This window comes from Cotesia glomerata, linkage group LG10, assembly GCF_020080835.1.
Source record: "Cotesia glomerata isolate CgM1 linkage group LG10, MPM_Cglom_v2.3, whole genome shotgun sequence".
Taxonomy (NCBI): Eukaryota; Metazoa; Arthropoda; class Insecta; order Hymenoptera; family Braconidae; genus Cotesia; species Cotesia glomerata.
The window spans coordinates 12,170,151-12,191,423 of NC_058167.1; the positions used below are offsets into that span (position 1 = coordinate 12,170,151).

The window sequence follows — 21,273 nt, forward strand, 5'->3', positions numbered from 1 at the left end:
ATATCTAGTAAATTAATTTTAATGAAATTGATAGACATTTCATAATTCTTAGGTTTTTTTTTTTTTTTTTAAGAATAAATGACGGAAAAAAAAATTATTAAAAAAATTCTATAAATAAAAGTTGGAAAACTTTCTAAATGCAATTTTAAAATTCAAAAAATAGTCAAGTATCAGGCTGATTTCATGAAAACTAATTTAGCAGATATCTGATAATTTTACTAATTTTTGTAACAAATAAATGATGTTAAAAAAATATGACATATAGAAATTTAAAAAAATGCAATTTTTTAAAAATAATTTTTTGGAACAAATTTATTTTCATATAACCTGCATTGAAAATGTGAGCTTCAATGGCTGTTGAGCCAACCGAAACTAGACAATTTCAGACCAATGCGACTGTGCCGGGCAGGTATCAATTATTTTTTGCCCTCCGGGCGGAAAGTGGCAACTTTCGTCCCGCTGCGCTAAACTAAGTTGCCGCTTTCCGCCTTCGTCGGACAAAAAAATAGTATACACTCCTCGGGAAGTAAAGTAAGAAATGTCTCAGATCACATGTTTGTTGACCTCGGCTTCGCCTCGGCCAACAATTACATGTGATCTGAGACATTTCTTACTTTACTTCCCTAGGTGTGTAATATACTATTCTTCCCGGCGGACAGAAAATGACGATTTTCTGTCTGCGAGGTGAAGTTGCAGCTTTATTTTCAATCCTATCAATTGTTTGTTTATTTTATACCTTTATAATTGTCATTCTAACCGTTAACTGTACTGACATATTATAATTCTGTTATTAAGCATAAATAAGAATGATAAAAGAAAACTTGTCAATTTACGAATAATGTTTGGTAAAAAATAAACTATTACTTTCTATTTTATTATAAGTTTCATAATGAAATGGTATTTTCGCTGTTCGTCTGAAACTATCTAGTTCTGGTTGGCTCCAGACATTGAAACTAGCATTTTTAATGCAACTTATATGAAAAATATAATGTGTGACGCGGGATGAAACTCGCTTCGCTCGGGCAGGCAACTTCACTGGTCTGAAATCGTTTTGTTTCATCCCTAGTCACACAATATACTATTATTAAAAAAAAATTAAAAAATAATCAAGTGACTGCTAAACTTAAATGTCATGCTGATTTCAGTATCATTCTGAGAACTTGAATATTTTAAGTGTCAAAAAATGAAAAAAGGTAGTGTTAGAGAAAATCAACAGAGTTTTCAGAAGCCCAGGACAACTTTGCAATTTTTCATCATCAAGAATTGCTGCACGTAGTTGTACGGTAGAGAAATAGCAGTTAAGTGATGTAGTTTAGCTGACTAACACTTGGATCTTCCTGAAAGTGTAAACCCTTCTGCGTATTATTTCTCTGCCGAGGTTTGTTAAAATTTTTTATTATTAAATTAAACTCGCTAGTAATAGTTAAAACATTAAAATTTTCTATCAAAATATATTTTTAAATTTTTTTTAAATTTTATACGCGGCGCTTATGTGTTTTTCTTTATATTTTCAAGTTTTTGAAGCCCGGTAACTCTCTTACCGACGCCGCTTACTTGTATGTATGTATGTATGTGTGTATGTATGCCCATGTTTTTCATTTATGAAGTTTTGAGGGTTATAGTTTTGTCCTGTAAAATTTAAATAAACAATGAAAAATTAGTTTAAGGTAAGTTATTGTAAAATGTATAAAGATTTTTATAATTTTATTTATTTTTATAATTTTGGAGAAATTGACTTTTGACAATTGCTATATTATTATTAACAAAATTACTTGCTGCATTTTTACAAAAAACTTCATGCTTAAAATTTTCAAAATTTATTTATAATATTATTAATTTAATTTTTAAAATTTAATTAACGATTACTTATATCTAGAATGGCAACAATAAGAGTATTAAATAATATACTGCGACAGAAATCATGTAAATACAATAGAATTTCATCATTATCGTCATTATCTTTTAATATTGACAAAATAATACTAAGAAAATATTCAAACGAAAATGAAAAGAAGAAATCAGAAATTACGCATTTCGATAATCATGCAAATGAAAGTCAAGTATCAACGTCATTTGCAGAAGTAGGTAAAATTCTTTTTAATATTTTATATTTTGAAATTTATCAAAGTTATGAAACTCCTCACATTTTGTAGAGCTTTAATTTCCCGTTAAAAAAAAAAATAATTAAAAAAAATTAACAGTTTCAATTTTTTATATGAAAAAAAAATTAAAAACTATTGAAAATATTCAAAATTATTAGAAAGAATTCAAATTTCATTTTCAATTATTTTTTTTTTAAACGGAGTCTTTGTAAAATTATAATTATAAATAAAAACTTTTTTTTTTCTAATTTATTTATTTAAGATCGCCTTGTAACTACAAGGTCATTGACAACCACTTTAACCAATTACATATAATAAGCAATTTAACAAGTATGAAAAATTTCAAAACACAACTCAAAAGAATTACAGTAACAATTAGAGTGTTATATTTCTTTAATTAATTTGGATTCTTTGAGAAACATTAGAGTGCCATAACATCTACTTGAAGAATTGAGACAGTTCTTAATGTTGTTTGGGAGCTGGGAATTCAAATTTTATTATTTCAAATCGACGTTCTAATCAGCAAATTGTCTAACTCCATTTTAGAGAATCTTCTATTTGTACAAAAAAACAATTAGTTCAAAATTTAATATCACTTTGAAAAACCATTTAATATCATTATTATCTAATAGAGATAAAATATTTAGGTTTGAATCATTTAAATAATTTATAATTCGATTATGGCTATATCAAAATATTACAAAATCACCCTCAAAAAATAAGGAGAGACAAATTGCTAATTAGACCGTCGAAATATTTTTTTTTTTTTTTTTTTTTTTTTTTTTTTTAACGTTAAATTATAATTATTTATAAAAAATTATTTTCCTGACTTTGGCAAAAAAAAAATCAAATTTAATTATATCATAATTATTAATTGATAATATTTCAGTTAAAGAGAACACCAAGTCAGTATGGTACACGGGCGTGATAGTGGCTGGTGTGGGCATAACAGCATTGATGTTCTACACAATTTTCCGGGAACTGTTTTCGGAAAAAAGCCCTAACAATATTTACAGTAGTACCGTAGACAGATGCATCAAAGATCCGAGAGTCGTTGACGAACTCGGCGAGTCGATAAAAGCCTACGGCGAGGAAACTCGCCGGGGAAGACGTCAGCGCGCTAGTCATGTCGTTTTTACGCGTGATGGCAGACCGCATATAAGAATGCAATTTTACCTCCAGGGAGACCGTAAAAAGGGAACAGTACATTTAGAAATGAGAGAGGTAATTTATTATTTTTATTTCTACTTAGCACCTTAAATTTAAATAGCATCCATTTCATTGGTATAAATGTTATGTTAATTAATATTTAAATTTATGAATCTGAATATGTCATTCGAGGAATTTTATATCCAACATGTATTCTAAAATTCATTTAAAGTGCAGTAATTTTAAATGAATAGTATTTAATTCATCGCTGAATATATAATAATTCATTGATCGTCAAGTATCTTCGAACTCTAACCAAGAATTTTAGTTCGTGACGAATTTTAATTCCTTGATTTTATAAACTAATATCGAGCGAAGTACTCAACTTGTAACTTCTCACCTTTTATATATTTCACTCGCTATCAAATTTCAAGACAGAATTAATTATTCAAAAAGTTATTAATTAAAGAGGTTTCTGTATGAACGTATTATTTTTGATTCATCAAAGTATTCTTATAAATAACACAGATGATATTTATATTTAAATTGACATACCTTTGACTTTATTTTATAAATAATTAAAAAAACCACAGTTCAAGAAAAATTTCAATCTAATTTTTAAATATATTTGTAAAGTCCAACTCTGAAACTGCAAAACTTTTTTCTTGCGGATAATAAAAACATTTTTTTCAATTATTTATTTATTTATTAATGAATTAACGCCAATAGGCTTTATACAGTGATTAAGGTAGATAAGTATACAAGAAAGAAATCATAATTTTGTGATAATGGTAATAATAATGTGAAATTAGAAATATAATTAGCATTAATTTAACTGGATTTGCCGCTTTGACTTTAATAATAGAGAGACATTGAAAATCGAAAAATTAATTGTATAAATTTAATTATTTTATTCATTTTTAGATTTTACGAGTGTATTTTGGTGTATGGTTGAAGCGAGTAAATAATAAAATTTGAAATCAGTCAAATTTTTTGATTAAATATATTTTTTGTTACCAGGATGATAACGGCAAACTCGCCTATCGATACTTACTGATTCAACTGGACGATATACTCCGTACAGTTATCGTTTTAGAAGATAACAGAGCAGCGGAGGTTACCCCAAGCTTCGAGGTGGAAAATTCTCCAACCTTGTCAATCCAATAAATAAATAAATAAATTTACTTCTATCCTCATTGTTACACTATCTTTATAACTCTAGTCTTGAGTATAATGAAACAAAATGATCCTGTCATTCATTTTATTAAAATTTTTTTGCCAATAAAATTTATACCGGCTTAAATTTTTTCGTTTTTTCCTCTAAGTGTCCAATTTATCAAGCAATACTTCAAAAATTCAAAATAGTTTCATATACTTTGAATAATGAAGTTTTAAAATTATCAAAAAAAAGTCCCTTTATAATCGACCAAATTTATATACTATTTATTTTGTTGATTATCCAGTCTACTTCACACATAGGACATGAGTAATGTTACATGTCGAAGTGAATAATAGTTAATCCTGAAACTGAATATATTTAAAAAAAATAGTGTATTGTACTAAGAGAAAATACAATCTCACTTTCAATCAGTCTTCTATATTAAAGATTGACACACCCATGTGGTCATCGTAACACATTTCATATTACTATCGACCACATTTATCTACACATATATATGTATATATTCAAACTTATACTCACACATGATTATGATTACGATTATTAGTCGCTATAATAATAGTAATAATAATAATAATAATAATAATAATAATAATAACTAGCAGCCTAACAGTTACTATGTGACTGCCGTGACTTGTGATCTATAAATAAATAAAATTTTGCTTTATAAAATAATGACTTTAGTTAAATTGCACTGTACTTTTTTAAATATTGATATTTGCAAAGATATAAGCTCATCCCGATTTTACACTCATCAAGAGCTTTCATTTAACTACCCACATGCATTTTGATATAATTTTCATATATATATATATATATATATATATATATATATATATATATATATATATATATATATATATATATATATATATATAAGATATAGAAATATATGAAAAATTGATGTGGGTACTCAAATGAAAGGTCTCGATGATCGTAACATCGGGATGAGCTTATATCTTCAAAAATGTCAATAGTTGACAAGATACAAGGTTATTTCTTAATTATTAATATTTTTAAAGATATAAGCTCATCCCGATGTTACACTCATCAAGAGCTTTCATTTGAGTACCCACATGCATTTTGATATATTTTTCATACATACATATATATAATATATATAAATACATGAAAGTGATGTGGGTACTCAAATGAAAGGTCTCGATGAGTGTAACATCGGGATGAGCTTATATCATTAAAAACATCAATGTTTAAGAAAGTACAGTGCATTTTAACAAATATCTTGTGAACTATTGACATTTTTAAAAATATAAGCTCATCCCGATGTTACACTCATCAAGAGCTTTCATTTGAGTACCCACATGCATTTTGATATATTTTTCATATATACATATATATAATATATATAAATATATGAAAAATTGATGTGGGTATCCAAATGAAAGGTCTCGATGAATGTAATCTCAGGATGAGCTTATATTTTCAAAAATGTCAACAGTTCACAAGATAAAAGGTCATTTCTTAATTATGTATCTAGAGACAGAGTATTTTCGGATGCAGCCTAAATACTTATCATCATAAATTGACTATCGGTGAGAATGATATGAAACCTTGAAAAGGCATAAATTTAAGTCAAGACCTTTGCAATGACACTAAATTTCACCAAAAAAACCGATTTTATCATATGACTATCCTGGACACAAAATTTTTCTTACTCTCTTAATAATATAGATAATAATCTAAAATTTATTATTATTATTATTATTTATTTATTTTTTTTTTTTTTCATCATTATTTTCATTATCACTGACGTAGACATTTAAACATGTAATTATCAGCCCATAAAGATTTTTATTAGAAATTAGTCATTAAAATTACAATATCACATATTACGAAATTTCGTGATACGTCTCTAGTATAATAATAAAATAATATTACACCTAAACTAGATAAGGATATTAAATTTAATTTAGCCTTTAGTAATAGTTGAAAGTTCAATTAGAACATAACTCGGTACATCGAACTTCTGCGTAATATAGTTGTAGTTGTAAATTTATTAATGAATGAATGAATTAACGATACGAGTAGCTTCACGTGTGAGTATATAGTAGGGATGCCTCGAATTGAGAATTGAGAATTCTCAAGCTCTCAGTCAATGATACAGCGAAACTTTGTAGTGATGTGTTTATTAGAGCCATGCAACAGTCACTTTCGCACTACACCGGTATTAACACTGTTGCTTTTATTTTTTATTCTCTAGAATTTTTTTAATTGAAAAAAAAATTATTTTTTTAAGACTGATTTTATTTTTTTTATTTATTAATAAATTTTTGTAAAAAAAAGTTAATAAAAAAAAATGGGTAATTGTTGCTCGACATGCTCGAAAAATTTCGATTATTATTTCGGTTTCGAAAACGTCAACACAATGTGTGGATGAATAATTTGTGTACTAAACCCGAGTGTCTTCCGAAGCCACCGACAAGTGATGAGATTGGTTTGTATAAATTATTTATTAAAAATTTTTTAAGTAAACAGTAAGATCATTTGTGTAAAAAAAAAAAAAAAATTATGATATTAAAAAATTGAGAGATTGAGAGAAAAGATTGTTTTTATTAAATAAGAGAAGGTCGTAGATTAATAGTCTGTTAATATAAAGTAATACTGACTCCCACGTGTACTTAATTAAATAATAATGATAGTATTAAAGAAAAAAAAATATTCAAGTGGAATATAATATTTTATTATCACCGATAATACTGTTTGTACATATGAATAAAAATGACGCAGTGTACATACAATAGCTGTTAATGTAAAGAATTCATTATCAAGGAGAGTAGCTACCGTAATTATTTAAGAAATAATATCGAGTGTTCAAGGCTTTAAATTTGTCGTTGCATAATTCCGATATGTCACGGTTTTGCTGTGAGATCATAGCCGAGGATGGTAAGAGTGAAAATAGAAGAAATAAAAAATAAAAAATAGTAAATTGATGCATATTTTAGTGGATATATCTACACTGAAAAAAAAAATTTTTTCCTCCTAGAATACTAAATTTTTTACTCGAGTTTTCTTGATTTAAAAAAACCTTGAAATACCACGCGTTATTATGAAGCTATTTTTTTGATAGTGAGAAAACGGTATTCTTATAGTTAAAAAACTTTCATATTTTAATGATAAGAATACCAGTTTTTTAACCATAAGGAAATATTTCCTTGGTAGAAAAAACTTTTTTTTCAGTGTAGTAATGGGAATAAACAGCGCCAAAGTGTTTATATTATTCTTAAGTATATAGTGTACTAATGTAATGATAGAATAAAAAGGCCTAAGATTATTCGCGTGGGAATAAATAGGCGCGTGGCTCGAAAAGCCAACAACGCGTTTCAGTTTAGTTATGTTACCTTGATCAGCCGAGAATAGATTTTCTGTAGATGCCTTTATCCGAGAAACATGTGTACTGTGTATACAGCATACAGCTTTACACATGCTGGAAATTTGTTTTGAAATTCTATCATTACAATCACTTTACTCGCATTTGGGCAACATGTCGATGCGTTCAAGGGCTATTCAAAACTAATTTATTGCTTAATTCTTGGTATATATTGTTAATTTTTTTATGCTTGGGAAATTCTTTTAATTTTTTACTAAAAGTGTATAATTGTAGGAAAATTTTGAACTTTTTTTTAGGAGTACATTTTTGGAGTTATTGTATTCAGTTTGATTTTCAAAATTTGATTTTTTGTATAAATTCAAAATTATGAGTGAATTTTTTAATAAATTTAGAAAGGTTCCTCGATTTAGATTTTTTGAAATTTTGGGCTCAATCATGTGAAATTCTTTTCAAAAATTTTTCATTCCAAAACATTTTACCTAATTCAAAATTTGCTGAATATTTATCTTCAGCCAATATTCAACTGCTCAAAAAAAATGTTTGGCTCAAAAAAATTTTCACGGAAGACTGAAATAGTTTTGACTGAAATAAACATTTTCTGGAGGCAAGGAAATATTTTTGGCTCGAGAAAATTTTGCTTCGTTTGAGATAATTGCAGTCTTCCTTGACATTTCCTTCAGTCAGGATTCCTCCGGTTCACCCAAAAGATTTTCCTCTGTGTAAGTGACTATTTTTTGAATACTTCAATACATAAAAATTAATTTTTGAAACAGAAATTTATTATTGTTATAATTTTCTCAGATATTTTGCAACCAAAGGTCAAAATTTGCTTATTTATTCAAATTTTTGAAATCTTTGTTAAAAAAAAAAATTTTTTTAAGTTTGAAATAGTGTAAAGAATTAATTAATAAATTAATTAATCAATATTAAAAATAAAATATATTTTTGAGTTTGAAGAAAAAAAAAAACAGCGGAAAAATTGAGTTTATAGTTACAACCGGTTATCAATTGCAATTTGCTTACTATATAAATATAGTCGACAATTTGTAAAGGTGATTTAATTTGATTTAAACGTATAATTTTAACTAATCACCAATGAAGCATATCTTCTGGCCTTCTACATCATAAAACATATTAAAGATTTTTTTTTTAATTTTACTCCATAAAAGTATCAAATTTTTTTATTTTTTGTAAAAAAAAATTTGTATACTCTATTAAATTTAATTTTGACTAATTTTTAATAAAATTGAAACAAATTAAATATTTATTAATGAATATTAAAATATTATTCATTACAAATAATAATTATAATATAAATTAAAATAAATAGAACAGCGTTAGCTCTTATTTGCGTAATGAATGACTGCATAGATATATTTTCGGACAAAGTCTTATGTTATTAATAATAACGTAACTCATTGTTAATAAACTTCAGCTAAGTACTCTCATTAATCCTTCAAACCTTGTTGCATAATTTGTCTATACATAAACTGAGCAATGCATAATAAATATCATTAAAATTATATTTAGCAAAAGTTTGTATCAAAATTTCACAAAATGAATTATCGATACTAAATAAATAAAAAAAAGAGAGATAAATCGATTGACAAAGCGACCTTGAGGATTATCTAAATATGTGCGCATAAATATATTTTTGGTGAAACGTAAATTTATTCAGCCGTTACAGATTGTGTTTATATTAGCTGGATATTTTAGATACTGCTCTTAGCGTTAATCTGCCGAGTAAGTCAAGAGAATGCGCTCTCAGTTGCGATTACGATATATATAACACTTAGTGCTCCCGTTTCAGCCGATGCATTCTGTTACATTATTGTCAATCAACTGTATCGGCTTATAAGTAAGGCCTGGGACTCTCCTCACGTCATCCTTATGCGATTAATAATTCTACTAATATAATATAAATATAAATTTTAATATATTTGCATACTTATAATATTCACCGGTAATAATTAAGATCTTTTGATAAATTACTATTCAAATTTTTTAAAATTTTTTTCGCTATGAACATTAATCAGTTTTATGTTACATACATAATATTGAGTACAATTGATTTTACAAAGTGATTAGTTTTCTCATTATGGAGCTAAACATTAATAGACTACTAAATCGTTTTATAAATAAATTTGAATTTTAAAGTAGTTTAGAAATTAATGAGGTCATTGTTTTTTTTTTTTTTTTTTTAATTTTCCAAGCATCTATTTTTAATTAATTTAAAATAATTTATAAATAAAAGTTTAGCTTCTAAAAATAATTTCTAAACACGATTAATTAAATTAAAATTTTAATTAATTAGTTAAATTATGAGAAATTTGAAAAGAATTTTTATTAAAAAATTACGGATAGAGATAATTATTTTAAGATTGACGGCTTGTAATTTGTAATAAAACAATTTCTCTATCTAATCGCTATCTATTTTTTGATTCGGTTCGGGAAGTAAAATGATAGAATTTTGACAAAAATGATAAGAAGTGCTAGTTGTCGCCCTTAGTCATCTTTTTTAAGGAGAATAATTTTTTATCGCTTAGATCAGAGACTTTAATATTGTACACTCCTTTTTTCAGTATAACTTTTGTTGAGGTCATAAAAGAGATGAGCAATATTTCTTATCATAGTTTTTAAAAAACACGGATATTTATGGTTACTCATCCGGCAAAAATCTTGAATGTAGATTATAAAAACGATAATTCGTAGAAGAAAATTACAAACTCATTCATCATGATGTATTTCCTAAATTTGACCGGACTTTACAATTATAGAAATTTTAATCATATGATTGGTCAATCATAATCACGAGCCTTAGTTTCTTCGACACAAACAACAAATAATGTCGAAATAAAGCAATCAATTGATAAATTATAATTATAATTAGTACCGAAATTATTTAAGATAATCTTAACTAAGTATACCCAATTGATTGGAATATTTCAAAACTAATTTGACTTGAAAAAGTTTCCACAAGTAATTATGATATCTTTCTACTTCTATAAAACTGAAATTTTGAATGCATTAATCATTACTTTTACTTTTAAATTTGTTGAAGTAAAAGGTATTTGACATTTAGATTTTTTTACGCTTGAAATTCTTCAGTGAGTTTGTTTGTTTTTATTTGGTGAGTAACAATTATTGATTAGTTAAAAATTTTTATTATGAGTCATTTTATTAAAAATTCAAATTTTATACCCGCTCAATCCTAAAACGTAGCTCACGATGTATCAAAGCTATTCTATTTTCTTAAAAAATTTTTCCATTAGGGATTCAATAAAAAAAAAAACCAAATTTTTTTATCGTGTAATTAAAATTTTTTATTTTTTACAATAATTTCTAAATAAAACAATTTTTTTTCCAAAATTCCCTCCTTTTTTGAATAACTTACACAGAAAAAAAGGTTCACTTGAGCCAAGAAAATATTTTTCTTCTTAATTATTTTCTTGAGCGAAATAAAAAATTTTTTTTGACAAAAGAAATTTTACTTATTTCAACATAATTAATTCTCTTGCTTTCAGAAATACGTATCTTGATCCAAGAAAATTTATTTAAGTAAAGAAAATCTTGTTGTTTTGAGAAAATTCAGCCTCTTGCTCCAAAAAATTTAGTTCTTGATAGAAGTAAATTTTTTTATCTTGAGAAAATTTCTCTCTTGCTCCAAAAAATTAAATATAAAGATAGAAGTAAATTTTCATTAATATTTTTATTGATTAACATGTCAAATAGGAAGATCAAATAATATTTCATCTTTTTTTTTTTTTCATTCAATATGTATAATTGCACGCTAAAATAAAATAAAATGGGTATCAAATATTCAAGAGAAAAATTTTCTCAAGGTGAGAAAATTTTTTTCTCAGCTAAAGTAGGTAGCGCTGCTTCCCTTAAGTATCTAAAAATCTTGATCTAATATAAAAATTTATTGTACCAAGTATTTATGATAATTTGAATTAAGAAAAAATTACTTCTACCAAGAATAGAATTTCAAGAAAAATTTTTACTTCAGCCAATACAATTTCGGTCTTCCTTCAGGCACCCGAAAATTTTCTTGAGCCAAGAATTTTGTTCTCCAGTCAAGGAATTTTTCTTTCTGTGTACGATAATATTTATCAAAATAAAAATAAAAGAAACAAAGCTTCCTTATAAATAAATCTCGATAATTGACAATTAATCAACAGTAGCATCTTTGCCACCTACCAGAATAATCAAACACATAATTACAATCTTAACTAATAACAATAAATAAAATTTTATCCAATAAAATACAAAACAAACAATGTAATAATTTATCATTAGATTAACTACAATGAAATAATGAAATCAGAAAAGACTTTATCCCAACAAAGATTATTTGCCTTAATAAATTCTTCCACATCTACCTAGCATTACACCTTACATTACAACTAAAGTGCGCGTGGGCATTAAGTGAAATCTCCGAATATGGTCAGACATTTGAATAAGATAATCTAAGGTGTTATTTAAAATCCCACATTAACAACAAATTGTACACTCACTCAATACTCAGCATTAAATTACACGGTAATATTTATTGCATAAAATAAAAGTACCTAAATTTGGTAACGATTAATAATAATCGAAAGAGTAAACTCCATAATCGAACAAAGAGCTTGTCTTGCCATCTACTAGGAATTTATCGTACATCCAAGTTAAGTGGGTGACAGCTAGTCGTTACTTATATTACTCTCTCTTTCATTATATTTCAAATCGACATCGACATCTTTTACTTAGTTCCCGCCAATTATGGCGACACCAAATAAAAGTTGCACGTGTGCAAGGTGAAGCCTTGAAATGAGACTTACATCTCTCAGCTGATGTTAAATTATTATTGCGTGTAATTAATAGGTACACGATGAATAAAATATAATATAATACAAAACTGCATGCATTTTTTCCTCCTCTTCTTTCATTTTTACCTTTACGCAGCGTCCCACCGTCGGTTCAATAAATATAATCTCAATGAATTCATACGACTACGCTTTGTTTTGTTCACTAACAGTGTGCTAGTATTTCACTAGACTCTTAACTAACATCAAGTATTAGCGGACGCGGAATTTCATTTTTAACTACTCGTTTGATACCAAATATTTATTGTTAGTTATTATTATCAATCGCCTACTTAACTTAACTTTCCACGGTTACAAGTTTTAATTACTTTATTTTGTGCATTTTTATTATTTTTGCCCTTTTTTTAACACTACACGTTAAAAAAAAAATTGTTGAAGTAATAATAATATAATTTGAATATTCAAATCACGATTAAGTCCCTGACGATTATCTCAATTACTTAAGAGGGTAATCAGCGATTCACAGGATTACGAGGATGTTTTACAGATTTTATGATAGCTACCGTGCCCCCAACGATGGGTCCTTCAGACCATTTCCATTTAGATTTCATTGTGAGTACGTGAGAACTAACGAGAGTACATCTTTGGTTTTTTGGAAAAGAAAATTGTTTTATTGAAGATTGTTATATCTAACTTTATTATTAAAATTTAACACACTTATCAATTTACAGTTTTAAATATTATAAATTATAACTAAAAAAATTTATTTTAGAATTCTTTATTAATTATAATTATAAAATTGATCAGTTATTTCAATTTTTTTAACAAGTTATTGTAAAAAACTTGAGTATACAATTTTTTAATAATACTTTTTGACTGCTAATTTGTTAAATTATTTTTAGAAAAATTTAATGGTCTTCGTAACAATATTGATACATTTAATTATAATTTTTTTATTTATTTCAAAGGGGGAGATTTCGATGTTCCAATTAAAATTTTTTTTTTTTTAATTTAACTTTAACACACTTATCAATTTACAGTTTTAAGTATTATAAATGATAATTAAAAAAATTTATTTTAGAATTTTATATTAATTAATAATAAAATTGATTAATTATTTGGATTTTTTTATACTTTTTCTTAACAAGTAACTGTAAAAAAATTGAGTATAAAATTTTTTTTTAATATTTTTTTACGGCTAATTTGTTGAATTATTTTTAGAAAAATTTTGTGGTCTTAGTAAAAATATTGATAAATTTATAATTTTTTTTTAAATTTAATTTTAACACACTTATCAATTTACAGTTTTAAGTATTATAAATTATAATTAAAAAAAATTATTTTAGAATTTTATATTAATTAATAATAAAATTGATCAATTATTTGGATTTTTTTACACTTTTTCTTAACAAGTTATTGTAAAAAAATTGAGTATACAATTTTTTAAAAATATTTTTTGACTGCTAATTTGTTAAATTATTTTTAGAAAAATTTTGTGGTCTTAGTAAAAATATTAATGCATTTAATTATAATTTTTTCTTTAATTTTCTTATTTATTTCAAAGGGGGAGATTTCGATATTCCAATGTTGACAATCCTGAGATTAGACCCGCTGACTTCCGAAAATGGAGAAGCGCACAACACGTCGCGGTACGAAATAATGAACCGCAAAGAAGGCGACTCGCGACTGGTGGTCAGACGTGGACAGGAGTTTTTCCTTAGGATTTTCCTAAATCGAGATTACGACCCAGAAATCGATGGAGTGTCAATCGTGTTCACGCTTGATGGGATTAAAAAGCCGAATTACGGGCACGGGACTTTTATGGTAACACCTTTGCTGAGTCCCGGAGAAGAGTCCGAAGGCGCATGGCACGCAACTTTATTCGCCAAGGAAACTCAGGCCATTGTGATAAAAGTATAAAACTTTTTTGACTTAACTTTATAATGGTAGTAAAGTATTAAAATTAAAGTTACGGGTTATACATGTGACGTGATCGTTAAATCGTAACGCAAAACTTAACTGTTATTTTTACATTGCAATTAAATTTTATGTTATTAAGTTTTGGATTTCGAGGTATGATTCCATTTGTTCTGAGCGATCAAAAGCACTCTTGATGTTTCAAGCTACAATTGCAGTGTAAAACTACACTGAAAAAAAATTAACTTGATTCAAGAGGAAAATTCTTGAACCAAGAAAATAATTTTGAAGAAGTAATTCTCTAAAATCAAAACGAAAAATTCTTGAATAAAGTAAAATTTACTTAAACCTATTAAAAATTTCTTAGTTTAAGAATTTTTTTACTCAAATCAAGAAGATGAAGTTCTTTAAAATTATAAACTTGATTCAAGAATATTTTTTTTTCTGTGTACTAGAATGTCTTATTGTGTTCGATAAAATATTTTAACGCGAAAAATATTTAAAGAAAAAAATTTTCTATCTCAGTATATATAAGAACACAAAAAGTAAACTTATTGTTAAACAAGTGGCATGTACTGTGGTGCTTTTCCATTACTTAGACCATAAAGAATATAAATTTTTTTTCGTACATGTCATAAACTCGATCGCTCATCAGATACTTAGCCGTAAAATTACGACTTGCATAATATTTAAATTTACTTCTGGCATTTAGCATAAGTATTCCTCAAGAAAATAACAAATTATTCACATTTATGACATCAGTGTAATGATAATTAGTAAAATTTCATTTAAAATTTACTTACTTCAATTTTCTGGCATTCATTTTAATATTTTAATAATTGCCAAGTAAATATTAAATTTCAAAATATTCTAAGAAATAATGTCTGAAATTAAAAACATTTATTTAAAAAAAAAAAGAATCAGAATTAACTTGCAGTAGTTTATTATTGGACCATTGTTTACTAAAAGAACAATTGGTGTCAAGACTACTTAATCGATGACTAATTAACCGGAAAATAATATAGTCGCAGTGCCAAAATAATTGGCGCAAAAATAAGTAGGGCAAAAAATCGGGTGAAAATTTTTCTTTTACCTTCAAATTACAGTAAAAAATTAATTTTATTTCTAATTATTTAATTTCAATACTAAAGAATTTAGTTATATATTTTTTTTTTATTTGAGGGATATCCGTGCGTTCAAAATTACTTAAAAAATGATAAATATAAAAATTATAAGAATTAAATCAGAACAATATCAAATTTAAAATCGAGTGTTAAAGAAAAAAAAAAACCAAATAACAATTCACAGTTTGATGGAAATATTTATTTGATGTTTATTTAAATTTTCACAACGTTTCGTCGGTTTTCCGAGTTCCTCAGGTGCTAGAACAATTAAATACAAAATATTTTACAATACTATTCTTATAATTACATTACAAAATATTATCATGACTTTGTACACTGATAAAAGGATTTGTGTTTGTAATTAAAAATATTTGTTAATATTTAACAAATCATTTATTAGAGACCACTTTTTAGTCCCTAATAAATATTTCTTAGTATTTAAAAAGACTTATTAATATTTAATAAGTGAATATCAGATTTATTAAATACAAACAAATCATTTTAAATATTAAGAAATATTTCGGCTGCCCGATTTCAAAACACAGTAACTAACATTTAAAAATTTTTTCCAATTTTTCTTATTAAAAAAAAGTTTGCCCACCAAATTGATGAAAAATTTGATTTGTGAATAGAAAATACTTAAATATAAATATTTTTAAGAAAAAATACTTGAAATTTAGGTCTAAATGTTATAAAACATGCAGCAATACTAGAAAAAATCAGGTATAAAAATTTTACAGTTACTGTGTTTTAAAATTGGGCAGCCGATTTGTTTAATACTAAAAAGTGGTCTCTAATAAATGATTTGTTAAATATTAATAAATATTTTCAACTATAAACAAATCCTTCTATTATAAGTATAACATATAACATGATTTTAACAATTGATGTTTAATAATTGAGGTATGTCTTTTGATGTATTCTTAGACTTAGTTATAAATTTAATTTTTGAGTTGAGTTTATACTGTCCAAGTTATACAAAGTCATAATAATATTTTGTAATGTAATAATAAGAATATTATTGTAAAATATTTTGTATTTAATTGTTCCAGCACTTGAGGAAGTCGGAAAACCGACGAAACGTTGTGAAAATTTAAATAAACATCGAATAAATATTTCCATCAAACTGTGAATTGTTATTTTATTGATTAATTATGGATATGAACAACAAGACAATAAAAAAAAAAATTTACTAAAATAAAAAAAAACAGGTATCTGCACCAGCAGATGCGCCAATCGGCAAATGGAAAATGGAAATAGACACAAAGCACAAAACTTCCGGTGGTGCAATAAGTTTCAATGTCAACGAACCGTTTTATTTATTATTTAATCCGTGGTGTCAAGGTAAAAATCAATTGCTTTTACTTAAACCGTTCAATCCATAACTGTTGGTAATAAATAAAATAACACTCGAAATGTTTACAGAGGACGTAGTTTTTATAGACGACGAAGCTAAGCGTCATGAATACGTTTTACTAGACACCGGTTTAATTTGGCGTGGAAACAAAAACACAATAAGCGCATCGCCATGGAACTTTGGACAGTTTGAACGTGATATACTGGACTGCGCTCTATATTTATTGTCCGATATAGGATCTGTTAGAGCGTCGTCACGTAACGACCCGGTTGTAATATCGCGAGTACTTACAACGGCAGTTAATTCCAATGATGACAATGGCGCTCTAATGGGCAATTGGTCGGGCGATTACAGCGGAGGAACATCACCGACCAAGTGGCTAGGGTCCGTTAAAATTCTCCAGGAGTTCTACAAAACCAAAAAGCCAGTCAAATATGGCCAGTGCTGGGTCTTCGCTGGTGTCCTTGCTACTGTTTGTAAGACTTTGGGTTTGCCGTCTAGGGTTATCACCAATTTCTCCAGTGCCCATGATACCCAGGGTAGTCGCACTGTCGATTATTTTGTTGATGAAAAGGGAAATATTATGGAAGAGCTGACTACTGATTCCGTTTGGTAACTTTTTGAGTAGACTTAGATTAGTAATGTTTGAACTTATAGTTAGTGAGGCTCGTTTTTGATTATGATTGACGAATTGTTATTAAAATAGGAACTTCCATGTCTGGAGTGAGGTCTGGATGCAAAGAAAAGATCTTGGGTCGGATTGTGACGGTTGGCAGGCAATTGATGCAACTCCGCAAGAAAAAAGTGAAGGTTCTTTCCGTTGTGGGCCAAGTTCGGTCGCCGCGATTAAAAATGGTGAAGTTATGCGACCTTATGATGGAGGCTTTTTGTTCGCTGAGGTCAATGCTGATAAGGTTTATTGGAAGTACAATGGACCTACCCAGCCCTTGAAATTAGTGTCTAAGGATACTCAAGGGTAAGTTTGTAGTTGGACATTGGCTTCATTTTTGTCAGTTTTGTTTTGTAAAATATCAGATAATTTTGGAGATTTGAGCTTCTGAAATTGAAAATTTCGATGATAAAAAATTGACTAGTTTAAAAAAAAAAATCTTGAACTTAAAAATTCATTTTGAAGAATTTGATTTTTTTTTAATCAAAAAAAAAGTTATAGAATTGTGAAATTTCCTTGACTTGGAAATTTTTTTAAGATATAATTTTACAATTTGAAATATTTTCTTTGGTTCGATAATTGTATCTTTTTAATTAGAGTTAATTTTTTTAGTTTAAGATCTATAATTTTCATAGAAAATTATTCATTATTTAATCTTGAATTTAATTATTTATAAAAATAAATACAATTTAGAAACACAAGAATAGAATAAATTATAAATAATCATACTTATAATTTTTTTCTTTACGAAAAAAAGGAATTTTTCTTTACGAAAATAAAATTAGCAGACAGCTGATCATTTTCAAAATTTTTTTTATTAATAAAATTATTACAAAAAAATTAAAAGAAAAAATTCCACATGCAAAAAATTTGAAAAACTACACGTGCAATTTTTTAAAAATATTTTTTTATTGCTAATTCAATTGATAAAAAAAAAAATTAAATTTTTTCGCTGTCGGCTAATTTTAGTTTCTTCTATAAATCAAGTATTGATTCTTTACAATTTTGAATCAAATCTATTTAGCTATTATTTTTTCCGAGTTAAATTTGCAATAAGTTAAATTGTAAAAAATTTTTTACACTAAAATTTGACCTTACATTTTTTTATTCTCGACATCAGTCATTGAACTGATAATTATAATTATTTTTAAAACTTTTTCTTTTCTAATAAACTCAATCAATTTCTCAATATCATCAATAATAAATAAATTATAATTCACCTACAGTAATATATATATATAAAACATGAATTGCATTTAATCAGAATCGGCCAATACATAAGTACCAAAGCAGTCGGAATATGGGGTCGCGAAGATCTCACCCAGGACTATAAATACCCCGAAAGTAAGTAACCTCTATATTAAATTAAAATTTCAACATTCAACCGATTAATCAATGCTTCATTAAAATGCATTTAGCTTCGAATAAAGAACGAGAAGCCATGTTAAAAGCTCTGCAACAGAGCGAGTCTATATTCAGTCGCTACTATCTTAATGAGCAGTTCAACGATATTATTTTCGATTTTAAACTTATCGATAATGTTCTCGTTGGAGATCCTTTCAGGTTTGGAATTCATAATTTATCATTTAATTCAATTTCATCTAATTGTAATTAACAGTCATAGTATTTTGTTTTATTAATTATTCTAGTGTGGTACTAGTGATGAAGAATCGCAGTAAAGAAAACAAATACCGTGTCTCGGTGATCCTGAGAGTAGACGTTGTTCTATACACGGGAAAAGTTGGTGGTCCTGTAAAAACTTTTGAAACAGATCGAATTATTAAGCCAGGTTCTTTTGAAGTAGTCAAGCTTGATGTATCATGGGAAGAATATGGTCCAAGAATGCTAGACCAGTCTGCTTTTAATATAGCTTGTTTGGCAAATGTCAAGGACACTAATTTTGAGTACTATGCTCAAGATGACTTCCGTGTTGTTAAACCTATCATTGATGTTGACGTAAGACTGTTCTTATTTATTTTTATTTATAAAAATTTTTATTTTTAATTCAAGTTATAAAAATTTTGAGATAAAATTTTTACTTGTAAAATTTTTAGATGAAATTTTTACTTATAAAATTTTGAAAAAAAATTTTAATTTGTAAAATTTTAAAATAAAATTTTTACTTGTAAAATTTTGAGATTAAATTTTTACTTATAAAATTAAAAAATAAAATTTTTACTTGTAAAAATTTGAGATAAAATTTTTACTTGTAAAATTTTGAGATTAAATTTTTACTTATAAAATTTTGAAATAAAATTTTTATTTGTAAAATTTTGATAAAATTTTAAAATAAAATTTTTACTTGTAAAATTTTGAGATTAAATTTTTACTTGTAAAATTTAAAAATAAAATTTTTACTTGTAAAATTTTGAGATTAAATTTTTACTTGTAAAATTTAAAAATAAAATTTTTACTTGTAAAATTTTAAGATGAAATTTTTATTTATAAAATTTTGAAGTAAAATTTTTACTTGTAAAATTTTGAAATTAAATTCTTCTATTTTTTCTACAGAGACAATCGGAAGCCGTGGTAGATTACCCGCTAGAAGCGACGGCAAGTTTCATCAACCCTCTACCAATTCCGCTAACAAACGGAAAGTTCTTGATCCAAGGACCTGGCTTGGACACTCAATTAAAGATCAGAGTAAATAAGGATATCTTGTCTGGAGAAAAAGCCAGTTGCAAATTTTCAATGACGCCAAAGTTTGCTGGACGCAGTACAATTGTTGCTAAATTTTATTCTAAGGAACTTGATGATGTTGATGGATTTGTTAATTTTATGGTGTTAGCTGTCCCTGTGACTAATGGATACCATTGAGTACAGGGTGACATGATTTATAGATAAATGTAATTGATAAAAATGTGTGATCGTTTAAATTTAAGGGTCAGTTTATTTCTGAATTTTAAGTCTGTTAAATATTTTAGTTTTTCAATTTTTAATTTTAATTATTAAATAACGGGAAAATTTTTACATTTTTTTTTTGAAATTTGGGAATGCAAAATTGTTAATTTTCAAAAATATTGATAAATTTTTGTTTCTTATTATTTAAGGACATTTTATATAAAATATTAGGAAAAAATTAATAATTTTTAGTATAAAAAAAAAAAATTAAAATTAAAAATTCAGACTTTAGTAAAGAAATATGGTCTGTGCACGGAAAAAAATTAATTCTTGAGTAGAAAAAAAAAATTTTCTTGAGATAAGACTTTTGTATACATTTTAAAGAAAATTTTTTTGCTCAATGATGTATTAAAATTTATTCATCAACTGGTACTTTTTAATTAGCTGGTACCTTAGTTCCAGCCATAATTAAAAAACTAAATTTCCAAAAATGACATTAATAAAATAATAGTAAATTAAATACGAAATAAACTAACTCTTTTATAAAAAGATAAATAAATAAACTAGCAAATTTTAGTAAAAAATTATTAACGCAATTAATTTATTTAAATTTCGATGTTAATTTACTATTTTTAATCCTTATTGTCATATTATAATTCTTTTCTTTTTTAAAAAATAAAAACTCAAATTATCTGAACCCTCCAATTCAAACTTTTCACATATCATTATCAACAAAGTATACATGCCCCAGGATGTACTTAAAAAAATAATTTATA

General features: G+C 26.3%; 2 protein-coding genes across 3 annotated transcripts; both read left to right on the top strand.

Annotated features, from left to right (window-relative positions):
- The first annotated feature begins 1,570 nt into the window (after positions 1 to 1,570).
- LOC123272851 (mitochondrial import inner membrane translocase subunit Tim21) lies at positions 1,571 to 4,554 on the top strand. 2 transcript variants are annotated; one of them, XM_044739860.1, is made up of 4 exons: positions 1,571 to 1,667; positions 1,877 to 2,085; positions 2,992 to 3,326; positions 4,272 to 4,554. In XM_044739860.1, exons 2-4 carry the CDS (start codon positions 1,878 to 1,880, stop codon positions 4,416 to 4,418), a joined length of 690 nt encoding a protein of 229 aa, XP_044595795.1. In that variant the 5' UTR covers positions 1,571 to 1,667; position 1,877; the 3' UTR covers positions 4,419 to 4,554. The 2 variants fall into 2 exon arrangements, with proteins under 2 accessions (XP_044595795.1, XP_044595796.1); XM_044739861.1 differs by having other exon boundaries at positions 1,623 to 1,667; positions 1,867 to 2,085.
- Positions 4,555 to 6,733: 2,179 nt separating this feature from the next.
- On the top strand, positions 6,734 to 20,608 carry LOC123272746 (annulin-like). Its single transcript, XM_044739735.1, is given in 10 exon segments — positions 6,734 to 6,775; positions 6,778 to 6,886; positions 14,153 to 14,502; positions 16,841 to 16,973; positions 17,055 to 17,598; positions 17,693 to 17,962; positions 18,921 to 19,000; positions 19,075 to 19,219; positions 19,306 to 19,612; positions 20,168 to 20,608. Coding segments are annotated over 10 exon segments (2,271 nt in total). The 5' UTR covers positions 6,734 to 6,748; the 3' UTR covers positions 20,474 to 20,608.
- Positions 20,609 to 21,273: the final 665 nt, after the last annotated feature.

What these genes read in the sequence shown, in the direction of transcription:
- LOC123272851 (XM_044739860.1), top strand. Translation starts at nt 1,878, where the DNA reads ATGGCAACAATAAGAGTATTAAATAATATACTGCGACAGAAATCATGT. An exon ending in AACGTCATTTGCAGAAGTAG is followed by an intron (nt 2,086 to 2,991) that starts GTAAAATTCTTT and finishes ATAATATTTCAG; the next exon opens with TTAAAGAGAACACCAAGTCA. An exon ending in TACATTTAGAAATGAGAGAG is followed by an intron (nt 3,327 to 4,271) that starts GTAATTTATTAT and finishes TTTTGTTACCAG; the next exon opens with GATGATAACGGCAAACTCGC.